This window comes from Gadus chalcogrammus, chromosome 13 (genome assembly GCF_026213295.1).
Source record: "Gadus chalcogrammus isolate NIFS_2021 chromosome 13, NIFS_Gcha_1.0, whole genome shotgun sequence".
In the NCBI taxonomy this organism is placed as follows: domain Eukaryota; kingdom Metazoa; phylum Chordata; class Actinopteri; order Gadiformes; family Gadidae; genus Gadus; species Gadus chalcogrammus.
The window spans coordinates 23,745,600-23,758,556 of record NC_079424.1 but is presented as its reverse complement, the minus strand read 5'-3'; the positions used below and the strand labels follow the sequence as shown (position 1 = coordinate 23,758,556).

General features: G+C 49.7%; 1 protein-coding gene across 1 annotated transcript in view; it reads left to right on the top strand.

The window, feature by feature from the left end:
• Positions 1-12,957, top strand: part of cadpsa (Ca2+-dependent activator protein for secretion a) — a 176,601-nt gene that overhangs the window by 52,439 nt on the left and 111,205 nt on the right. The window contains exons 6-9 of the mRNA XM_056605376.1: positions 2,548-2,781; positions 4,909-5,030; positions 8,526-8,637; positions 9,430-9,569. Coding sequence (XP_056461351.1) covers positions 2,548-2,781; positions 4,909-5,030; positions 8,526-8,637; positions 9,430-9,569 — 608 coding nt within the window. The remainder of the gene's footprint in view (positions 1-2,547; positions 2,782-4,908; positions 5,031-8,525; positions 8,638-9,429; positions 9,570-12,957) is intronic.

Here is a 12,957-nt window from a genome sequence, read left to right as displayed (position 1 = left end):
CCTTTGTGGTAGGCCGGATGTCGATCGCCGCGGCAGCTACGTAAACATCGTAAACAACGTCTTCCTCCCCAAGAATGCAGACGAACGTCTCCACCTCCTTGTTCGCCCAAGCAAGCGTTTTACGCGACATGTTAATTGTAAAGAATAATACCCCGAGGCTACTGTTTGTTTGTTTTTATCCCCGCACCACCCGGAAGTGATGATTCTGTCGACCAATCAACGGAGGGGGTGTATAGCTAGAATTTCCCGGGACCCTTTCAGGCGTCCGGTCTCGTTTTCGGTACCCCAACGGAGAAGTCCCGAGAAAGGGGCCGGAACGGGTACGGCAAAGTCCGGGTCACGCCCACTTTTGGCGGTGGAAACGCGACCCGACCCGCACCTTTGCGATCCGATCCGTTCCGCACCCTGCAGTGGAAACGCGCCATAAGAAACATGCTATACCGTCATTAATGTCCCCCGCGTGAGGAACGAGGTGCCTCTGTCCTAACAATGACGTGGAGCACATCCTCCACAGTCATACTGCTCAGATAACTTAACGTTAACTATTAACCTTAACCTTAACCTTCATCTGAATCCTAACCACAGCACGTAGGGAAGGTTCAGATTAGGATTAAAGCCAGAACAACCCCCCCCCCCCCCACCCACCCTCCCCTCTTGCCCTCCTCCCCTCCCAACGTCTCTCCACGAGGAATGTGCTTTCGCGCACCTGTGGCGGAACTATGAAACACTGTGTGTTTGGTGGGCAAAACGGAGTCCCTGAACCAGTCAGGGAAGAGAGATCACCTGTCTAAAGTCAACATTTTCAAAGGCAGGCATAGCCAACCGTCACAAATATCCTCACACTGATTTCTCTTAATCCGAACGGACGGATGGCTGTGGCATTTCTAACAAATTACCTCCAACTATAACCTTTAAAACCTACATACAGCAACTTTAAATTGTTGGTCGTCAATTTTAAGGTGAAGTGACCTCAAATAAGACCCATCAGACAAGCCTTAGGTCATACCTGTGACCATACTGGCTATCTTAATTTTAAGATATGACCTTTACAGACTAAGTAACCGAACCCATTTATAAATCAATCAATGAACCTCATTAGTTGACATTTGGTGCGTTTAGATTCTGCCGTAGACGGTAACATAATTTTGGAAGTACCTGCCCTTACAGGCCGGTACAGGCCACTGTAGCTTCTCCCACGTTGTCGGACAGGGAGTGCCGTTTAACAGCCTGTTTGCGGTCAAAATGTACTAACAGTGTGAGGTCAGACTAGGCAGTGGGCAGTGCTGAAGTGCAGACTTTGTGCCCCCCGGCCACCCCCTATGTTTACAACTTCTCGGTGATGTGAATATGCAGTCACGCGAAAAGTGTTTTCCCAATCGCAACAGAATCGCCGTGCTGACAAATCAACGCAGACTCGGGTACTTGGGAAGGGGACCTTAAGGCGACATGATACAAAACAGAACGTTTTTGAAATTGGTTTTGTAGAAATGAACATTGTGAGAATAATAAGGGGTATTTCTAACACTATACACATTTTCCTGGATATGTTTGTGACAAACAATGTGCCCACTTTTAATGCTGTTCTGAGAAATTGTATGTATAGATTCATGGGCAGATTGACTGGGTCTTTGAAAACGATTATTGTGTCTCTAATTGATATCTCTCAGAGGGACACAAGGTACTCATCTTGCTTCTGGAAACATTGGAACCAAAGCTTTTATGTGTTTTAAATGTCTTTGTATTATAATTGATAAAGCCTCATTTGCATCCTTCTTAAATGTTTTGTATATATATATATATATATATATATATATATATATATTGTAGCGGGCCTGTGGGTGTGGGGTTTCCACGCTACCAAGTCGAATAGACAAAATGACACAACACAGAGAGCAGTTCCAGTGCAGAATGGTTTATTTACCTAGTAAACCAAAACCCGGGTGGGAAAAGGGTCGTCCACCTCTTCTATGATCCAGTCCAACACTTTCCACCTATCTCTTTCCCTTAGGCCATTCCGTGCTTCCAGGCGATCACACAGATCCTGCCTGTCCTGTCCTGTCCTGTCCTGTCCTGTCCTGTCCTGTCCTGTCCTGTCCTGTCCTGTCCTGTCCTGTGCTAGCCCTAGCGCCAGCTCTAGCTCCAGTTCAAACTTCACCCCCACATGTCTGTTGCTAGCCCTCTTAAGCCCAAGCACCCCTGGTTAACGATCCTCAGGCTTGCCTCGTTAACGGGAGGAAGTCCTTGTAAGGCTTTGGGGTGGAGCCAGGAGGTTGCCAGACCTACCACTCCCCGCACTCCTCCCTGGCATCGGCCACAATATGTTTGTTTTTTTTAATCTACGTACTGTGCTGTCTATGTGGACCTTCCTGTGTCTTGAATAAAGTTATAATAATAATAATAATAACAACATACTGGCATGTAACTCTATTCTAGTAGTACCCCCAAATGCAATTATTAACCCTAAAAAAGTATGATATGGGATCTTTAAGACGAGGGTCTCTCTCTCTCTCTCTCCTCTCATTCTCCTTCTGATCCTCTGTGTCACAGAGCGGCAAGTTCCCCCGGTTCGTGTCCAAAGAGATGGAGGCCATGTTCGTGGAGGAGCTGCGATCCTCGGTCAACCTGCTCATGGCCAACCTGGAGAGCATGCCTGTCTCCAAGGGTGGGGAGTTCAAGCTGCAGAAGCTGAAGAGGGGCCACAACACCTCCATCATGGACATGGGCCAGGAGGACGAGAACATCCTGTCGAAGTCCGACGTGGTGCTGTCCTTCACCCTGGAGGTCAGTAGTTGGGGTAGCGGGCTGCGCCCACACCCTGGCTCTGTGTACACTACACAGCAAACTAGCTAAGGAACACCTATATGGGGAACGTGAGCGCTAACAGTAAAACAGACGCCCGTCACGCGTATTGGTCACATAAACGTAATACATTTGCGCAAAGTACCTGAATGTGCCAGACTACGCTATTAGAAGAATATGACGACATTGAACTGATATGCATCATGGGAAATAGTGATGAAATAAGCATCATGGGGATTGAGTAGTGCAGTATGTGGAGAACCTGTTTTGCATATTCACATCTCAGACAACACTACACATGATGACGCCCGAAGTAGTGCACTGCATAGGACAGAGGTGGAGCAAGTTTTTGGAATTATTACCAGCAGCCTTCTCCTCAGCCCTGACACCACCACCACCACCACCCTGACACCACCGCCACCCTGACCCCAACACCACCCTGACCCCACCACCCTGACCCCACCACCCTGACACCTCCACCACCCTGACCCCACCACCCTGACACCACCACCCTGACACCACCACCCTGACACCACCGCCACCCTGACCCCAACACCACCCTGACCCCACCACCCTGACCCCACCACCCTGACACCTCCACCACCCTGACACCTCCACCACCCTGACCCCACCACCCTGACCCCACCACCCTGACACCACCACCCTGACACCTCCACCACCCTGACACCACCACCCTGACCCCACCACCCTGACACCTCCACCACCCTGACCCCACCACCCTGACACCACCACCCTGACACCACCACCCTGACACCTCCACCACCCTGACCCCACCACCCTGACACCACCACCCTGACACCACCACCCTGACACCTCCACCACCCTGACCCCACCACCCTGACACCTCCACCACCCTGACCCCACCACCCTGACACCACCACCCTGACACCACCACCCTGACACCACCACCCTGACCCCACCACCCTGACACCACCACCCTGACCCCACCACCCTGACACCACCACCACCCTGACACCACCACCCTGACACCTCCACCACCCTGACCCCACCACCTGACACCTCTACCACCCTGACCCCACCACCCTGACACCTCCACCACCCTGACCCCACCACCCTGACACCACCACCCTGACACCACCACCCTGACCCCACCACCCTGACCCCATCACCACCCTGACCCCACCACCCTGACCCCAGGACCCTGACTCCTCCACCACCCTGACCCCACCACCCTGACCCCATCACCACCCTGACCCCACCACCCTGACCCCACGACCCTGACTCCTCCACCACCCTGACTCCACCACCCCCTTGACCCCACCTCCACCACCCTGACACCACCACCCTGACACCACCATCCTGACACCACCGCACGGAGCGCTGGCCTAACACCATCAGCTCTCTGCACCTACGAAGAGATTAGGACATTAGGATTATTGTTTTTGTGTGTTAGCACTTAGTTTAGTTAAGGTATGTTCTACTTGTTTATGCATCCATTATATCATCTCATGTCAGCTCTAATGGTGCCTCCCCTCCCTGGGAGAGTACCTCTCTGCTGGGGTGCCTCTCTTCCCTCTGGGCTGAAGGGGTTCTCCTCCTTTAGAGGACTAAGGGTTTCTATAACATCCCATTCCTATCAAATAGTATTTTTGAGGCTTAAATATATCTTCATTCAACATTAATATACAACTGTACTAAACTATGTATCCAGCACAATCAGCTTGACATACAAACATTAATACAAAATACGGCAGATATAAAGTATTTATAAAGTACCAAGGTTTGAGCGCAGCGTTGGCTTCTGCACATCAGAGTTAGTTCTCAGTTAAAGTGTAAGAGGCTTCTAACAGCGCCCATCCCCTCACACGGCCTGCCTCTCTGCCCTCTCTGCCCCTGTCTGCCCTCCCCTCACACGGCCTGCCTCTCTGCCCTCTCTGCCCCTGTCTGCCCTCCCCTCACACGGCCTGCCTCTCTGCCCTCTCTGCCCCTGTCTGCCCTCCCCTCACACGGCCTGCCTCTCTGCCCTCTCTGCCCCTGTCTCCCCTCCCCTTACACGGCCTGCCTTTCTGCCCTCTCTGCCTCGTTCTTCGCTTCACTCCCCTCACACGGCCTGCATCTGTCCCCAAGGTGGTGATCATGGAGGTGCAGGGTCTCCGGTCGCTGGCCCCCAGCAGGATTGTCTACTGCACCATGGAGGTGGAGGGAGGACACAAGCTGCAGACCGACCAGGCGGAGGCCTCTAAGCCCACGTACGTGGGGACAGGCTCACTGACAGACAGATTGACACGCAGACAGACAGGCACAGACGGACAGACACACGAACTAACAGGCACACTGAAAGGAGCACAGACAGACAGACCCGCAGACAGACAGACTTACTGACGGAAGACTGACTGACCCACAGACAGACAAGCCCAGGTGTTGCTAGCTGTTGCGGGTATCATCTCTGTCTGGGCAGTGTCTCTATTCTCTAAGCGACTAGCATCATTTGAGAGCTACACTGTCTGAGCTGAGCACCAAGCGCCAATGAGACTGGAGCCAGGGACGTGTGTGCGTGTGTGTGTGTCTGTGTGTATCTGGTTGTGTGTGTGTGTGTGTGTGCGTGTGTATTTGCTCTCTTCCCCTCTGTTCACCAATGCCTGGAGCTGAAGTTTGGCTGCAGGGCTAATTATCAACAAGCTGAAGGTGTGCATAATGAGGGCAGTTCATTTCAGCATTATATTAGATTCAACCACTTCCAGACATGCTTTACTCTGATAGGAGATATATCCCACAGGGGTGATGTGGTGACGCTGCTGGCTCGAAGCGGAGACATGAGAGGCATTGCGTGGTTGATTAGCTGTTCATTGTCACATTAATGGGGTGCATGCAGCATTCCATTATACTCTTTTATTTGAGTGCACAACTCAGTCTGAGGTGGAACTTCATAGAAAAGAAGAACTTCTGAATCAGCCCTTGAGTTGTATACACTAACACGACATATGATGGTATATCTCTCCATCAAACACACGCACAAACACACACACACACACACACACACACACACACACACACACACACACACACACACACACACACACACACACACACACACACACACACACACACACACCAAATCGAATAATTACAATGGGAATACTTTCAGGTAGTCTGGCTGTCCATCCATGGAGACAGAAGCCAAACTATATTCCACACTAAAAGTAGTTAGCATAGCGTCCACTAGTGTCACAACGTGATGGAGTACTCGACCAGCATGGCATTATCCACCACAACCATACAATAGTGTTGTGTTGGTTTTACCATAACATTATTCATCTTATGGTGGGGTGTTCCTCCTCTCTGAGTGTTCCCATTTACCACAGCACAAAGAGAGAGAGAGAGAGAGAGAGAGAGAGAGAGAGAGAGAGAGAGAGAGAGAGAGAGAGAGAGAGAGAGAGAGAGAGAGAGATAAAAAGAGAGAGAGAGAGAGAGAAAAGGTCCGTCCATGCCCCGGCTTTGATGCTGGTGATGCATTATTCTCTCTGACTCATTGAGTGAGTGTGTGTGTGTGAGTGTGTGTGTGTGTGTGCGTGGGGTACTTCTATGTTGGTCTGTATGTGTGTTTGTCTGCACTGTACTTTTAACATCTATCTGATTGGGGTCATTGTCCGGGCAGCCTGTAGTCATGTTAAACTGAATATTTAGTTAAAGGTCCCATGACATGCTATTTTATGTATTCTTTAATATAGGTATTAGTGGGCAACTAACACAGTATTCAAAGACGTCCCCGAAATTCAGCCGTTGTGCAGAGTTACAGCCACTCCGAGCCAGTCGCACCTTGAGCTTCGATACCATGCGCTCTGTTTACAGTGGATGTATCGCAATGGCGAGGCGCACAGCCTTTAGCCGTGTTCTGTAAATATTCTAGAACACACGGTAGTCCTGGAGCTCTATATCTAAATATTATCATATAGCCTACATAGATATCTATATCTCATAATATATATTATCGCGGCCAAAAGCTGTGTGAGCCGATATTATGAATCTCAAACGACCGCGTTGGGTTCTCCGACGTTCCTGGTTCTTCAACGTCCTCATCAATGTGAAGTAGACTGAACCGCGACAAGGAGGAGAAAGGGATCGTTGCCGGGCAGCGCTTAGGCACCTCCGCCTCCGGCGGTGGTCCCTCAGCGGGTCTCAAGCGGGAGACATTCGACGCCAACAATCCCTTTCTCCTCCATGTCGTGGTTCATGTTCTTGAGGGAGTCAAAGCCAAAGTTCCTTCCCCCCAATTCATTCTCAACCTTGGCTGAGATAACCCCCAATACGAGTCTCGTTGTAGAAATACCAGAGACGAGAGTCCGACGTGTTATGCGCCATAACACCAAAAGCAGAACGGTTATCCAAATAACAAGGAAGTGTACAACACTTGCGTTACAGTCCTGGATCTCTATATCTAAATAATATCATATAATACATAGAAATCTATATCATTTAATACATATTATCACGGCCAAAAGCTGTGTGCGCCTCCAGACGATATTATGAATCACAAACGACTTTGTCGGGTTCTGCAACGTCTCTGGTTCTTCCACTTTCACATCAACCTGAAGTCGACTGAACCGCGCGCTGCCTGCTGCCGGCTGCCCGCTGCCGGGCGATGGTGCCTCGCGGCAACCGGCGGCAGGTCGCAGTTCATGTACTTCAGCGAGTCAAAGCCAAAGTTCCTTTCCCCCAATTCCTTCTCAAACATGGCTCAGATAACCCCCAATACAGTCTCGTTGTGGAAATACAAGACACGTCAAAGAACCGACAAGAATCACTTGCGTTACAGTGTGTGTATTCACACACACACACACACACACACACACACACACACACACACACACATGTGGCGCTCGCACGGTCGAGTCTCATTGGCGGGCCAACGTCTCTGGGCGGGCCAGGCAGAGTAAGGGCCTCCCCTTACTCTGCCTGGAATCTAGCTGAGATTCTTGGTGACGTCATAAATACAGACATTCTAAATCAGCGCACTTGAGCCTCCGTTTTTTCAAAGGCGAGCAGAACAGCTAGTGCTTGTTTTACACCAAACGCAAGTTTTAGCCATTGGGGGACCATAGGCAGGCTAGTGGAACTCATATTTATGTTAGAAAACCTCATAAAGTGAGATTTTCATGTCATGGGACCTTTAAGCTATTGGGAAGTATGACAGCAGAAACGATCCTCTTTTGGTGAGATTTATCAGAAGAACAGGTTTCTGACCAAGATATGCAATTACGATGATCAAGCTGAAATGGCTAAGTCGTTTTTCAATATATATGTAATGATAATAGTTTAAAAACGTAAAGAATCGTAATAATCAATTAAGATCCGTCATTTTATTTCGTTTTTGGTGTGTGTGTGTGTGTGTGTCATGTGTGTGTGTGTGTTTGTGGTGGCCGTGCGTTAATGTGTGTGTGTATGTGTGCGTGCATTACCGCACGTGTGCGTGCGCATGTGTGTTTGTGTGCGTGCGTAACCGTTTGTGTGTGTATCTGTGTATGGTGGGTGTGCGTTAATGTGTGTTTGTGTGTTCGGCGTTACCGCATGTGTGTGTGTGTGTGTGGTGGGCGTGCGTTAATGTGTGTGTGTGTGTGCATGCATTACCGCATGTGTGCGCGCGCGCGTGTGTGTGTGCGTGCGTTACCGTGTTTGTTTGCGTGTGGTCGGCGTTACCGTGTGTGTGCGTGCGTAACCATGTGTGTGTGTGTGTGTGTGTCTCCTAGCTGGGGCACCCAGGGGGACTTCACCACCACTCAGCCTCTCCCGGCCGTGAAGATCAAGCTGTTCACAGAGAGCACCGGGGTGCTCGCCCTTGAGGACAAGGAGCTGGGACGGGTAATACACACACACACAGTACGCACACATAACACACACGAGCTGGGACGGGTAATCCACACACACACACTGTACACACACATAACACACACGAGCTGGGACGGGTAATGCACACACACACAGTACACACATAACACACACGAGCTGGGACGGGTAATACACACACACACAGTACACACACATAACACACACGAGCTGGGACGGGTAATACACACACACACACACACAGTACACACACATAACACACACGAGCTGGGACGGGTAATACACACACACACAGTACACACATAACACACACAAGCTGGGACGGGTAATACACACACACACACACAGTACAGACTTAACATGCACACACACACGGTACTGGGGCGGGTAACACACACAAGCGGTGCATACAGACATCCCACTTATCACTGGTACCTGGTACCCACCCCCAGTAGCAGGTCATCTCCTGCCCCGTCGTGGGAGGTGCTCGCTCTCTGCAGGAGACAGCAGAGGCTCTGTATTATTGTATTATTGTGTTATTAGTATTATATATTAGTATCATAGTATAAGTATTAGTATTTATCAATATATGATATTAGTTTTCCTGCAGCATATGCTCACACAGAGAAGTGTTTTCTACTAATTAACCAACCCTTTATACACATTCACAAGCATGGAATACACTGATCACTGAGTTCAAAGGTCATGACAGAGAGAGTAACCATATCCACGTGATTGGAGAAATGTTCTCTGGTTCCTCTTCGGGGCATCCTGTGAACAGTGCGTTCTCCTGGCTGTTCCCCCTAGGTGGTGCTCCACCCGACCCCCAACAGCCCCAAACAGCCCGAGCTCCACAAGATGACGGTGTCCAAAGGCTGTCCGGACGGCGACCTCCGGATTAAGCTGGCCGTCCGCATGGACAAGCCCCAGAACATGAAGCATTGTGGGTAAGTCCCCAGAACATGAAGCACTGGTGGTAAGAGAACATGGAGCACTGTGGGTAAGCGAACATGAAGCACTGTGGGTAAGAGAATATGAAGCACTGTGGTTAGACAACATGAAGCACTGTGGGTAAGAGAACATGAAGAACTGTGGGTAAGTCCCCAGAACATGCAGCACTGTGGGTAAGACAACATGAAGCACTGTGGGTAAGTCCCCAGAACATGAAGCACTGTGGGTAAGAGGACATGAGTTACTGTGGGTAAGTCACGGCTGTCACCACACACAGAGACCCCGGGGACTGTAGGGAAGCTTTAGGAGAGTCCTCCATGTTAACACCACAGAGCAGCAGGGTTCTTCATGTGCGTGACGGACAAGATAGATCCCATATAATGGGGGCGGTCCATAGTAAACAGCATACTGTGCTTCACTCAATGGCCCTGTGTAAACTCAGTCGAATAGACATGACATAATACCTAGTTCTCTCCTGAAAGCACACTTCTTGTGCAGATGTTTCGGATCTAAAACGTGGTTGAAGGATGAGGATGATCAGAGGGGAAGGTGAATGGTGGATGTTCTTGTCTCCAATGCCTTGGTGACTACCAGTTAGGATATGCTTCCCTCTGGTGGACAATACTCATCACTTCAGGATAAAGCGATAGATTTTATATCTAGCCCAGGGACGAATTATAATCAAATAATAGGCACATAATGTGTGTTTCTTTGTAATGACAAGTCATTGTTAGAAAAATACATATTTGGTTAACCAAGGTGTAACCGACCTGTTGGTTAACAGGTTTCCATAATCCGACTTTGGTGCTACAACAACGCAGCCATTTGTCTTGCTGTCAAACCAAAACAGATTACAGTTCCAGGCCATCAACACACAATGAAAAAAGCAAGAATATAATTGGAAGCATGAGGAAACGTGAGGTGAGGCTTGACTCTGTGCTCTGGGCCTCTAGGGGAATAGAGGCCGTAGCTCTCCCATGTCCCATATTTAGTTCTGGTAGAGACACACTGCCCTGTAGTGTCTGAGCCTCAGTAGTGCAGGAATTTGGGAGGACACATGACAGGTATTGGATGGCCTGCGGCTGGCCCCCACGTCTCCTCTCAGACCCACAGGCCTATTACACTAATTGTCCCCCCTCTGACAATGGCAGCTTTTCAAAAGTCTTTCATAAAAAGATGCACGCACACACACACACGCACAACCACACACACACACACACACACAGAAAGGCACACACACACGCACAGAAAGACACACAAAAACACACACATACACACACCCACACCCACACAGAAAGACACACAAACAAACACAGACACACAGAATGACCAATACACATGCAAACACACACAGACGTACACACACAAACGCACACACAGAAAGACAAACTCACAGACACAATCACAAATACACACACACACACACACACACAGAAAGACACACACACACACACACACACACACACACACACACACACACACACACACACACACACACACACACACACACACACACACACACACACACACACACACACACAAACACACACACATGGAGCAGACCTCTACTAGTGGCTAGCAGGTTGATTTATGCTGATTGAGATCAACTTTATTGGCTGTAATGAGGAGCTGAGGGAGCTGTTTCTAAGATGAATGAAAGGTGTCATCGTTAGCTTTTTGGATATTTATCAAAAGAAAGCATCCAACATGACATGACAAGCACCTTAGAGTGACAATAGAGCCCTCAAAACACAGAACGGCTCAAATGGTTTGTGTTGTTCTGTGGGTTGGTTATTCTCAGCTCTCGTCGTTTATGGACATCCATCTGTTGATCGCAGTCAGGCGAGGTTCAATCTTAGGAATTAGAGTCCTTTGATCCAATAGAGATGTTGATTTGGGTGTTGTCAGCATAACAGGGATGATTAACTCTGTGTCTTCGAACGCCTTTTACAAGCTGAAGTCTGTCGATTGCAAAGAGCAGCGGACCACGGACCGACCCCTTGGGACGACAAAAGCCAGGCCTGTGCGGACTGATGTTGATTCTTCACAAAGAACAAAGGGTCCCTTTGTGAGATAGGATTTAAAACACGAGAAGTCCTGAACCTTTAGAGCCAACATATGGCTGGACATGATGGAGATAAATTCTCTGGTCGTCGTGTTGAAGGCGGCGTTTGGTAGGAACTCTTTGAACATTGATACAGAGAGGATCCAGAAGGGCGCTGACGTTAAACTAAATTTTAGTGACTGGACGTCACTAAAAGTAACTTGACGTCACTCAAATGTACAGGTAATACTAAGAAACCTTTTCAATTGAATCAATCAATTCAATGTAATCCTTATTCCTCATGCCATTGGATGATGGGGACTCAAGGCGGTTCTGGGGCCATCTTGCCACAACAATGGGACTCCAGCGACGAAGTGCGTGGCCTTGGAGAAACGGTCAATCACTGTGAGGATGTTGGTGTTGCCCTCGGACGTGGGCAGACCGGTGACGAAGTCCAGGGCGATGTGTGACCAAGGCCGGCTAGGAATGGGTAGGGGCCGAAGCAGACCGGAACGGGGACGGGTCGAGGTCTTATTCCTGGCGCAGGAATCGCCGGCGGACGAAGTCCAAAGTGCGGGTGATTCCCGGATGGCAGGTGAGCTTGGAGGAATGGGCCCAGACCAGTACCCTGGACCGTACAGCGTCCGGAACGAACAAGCGATTTGGGGGGCCGGAACCGGGGCCTGGCTGCTGCCTCTGCGCAAGGCGTACCGCGGACTCAACCCCCCAGGTGTGTGTGGCGATCAGACAAGCGGGGGGCAGGATGGTTTCGGGATCAGTACAGGTTTCCTCGGGGGTGTACAGGCGGGACAGGGCATCCGACTTGGCGTTCTGGGACCCGGGACGGTAGATGAGGGAGAAATTGAAACGCCCAAAGAATAAGGCCCACCTGGCCTGTCGAGAATTCAATCTCTTAGCAGACTGAATGTAAGCCAGGTTGCGGTGGTCGGTCCAAACTATAAACGGGTGCTCCGCCCCCTCCAGCCAATGTCGCCACTCCTCCAAGGCGAGCTTGACGGCCAAGAGCTTGCAGTTGCCCATGTCATAATTTCTTTCCGACGGGGACAGCCGGCGGGAGAAGAATGCACAGGGGTGGAACTTGTGGTCGGAGGGTGAGCGCTGGGAGAGGACCGCGCCCACTAGGGTGTCAAATGCGTCAGCCTCCACCATGAACTGGAGAGTCAGGATGGGAATTGATAAGAATTTCACGATTCCGATTCCGATTGTGCTTATCGATCCGATTCTTTATCGATTCTCTTATCGATTCTCATTGGGTGAGAAAATAAGTATGAATGTCTTTGTTTGCATTAAATCTCTCTAAATATGATAAGAGATTTTTA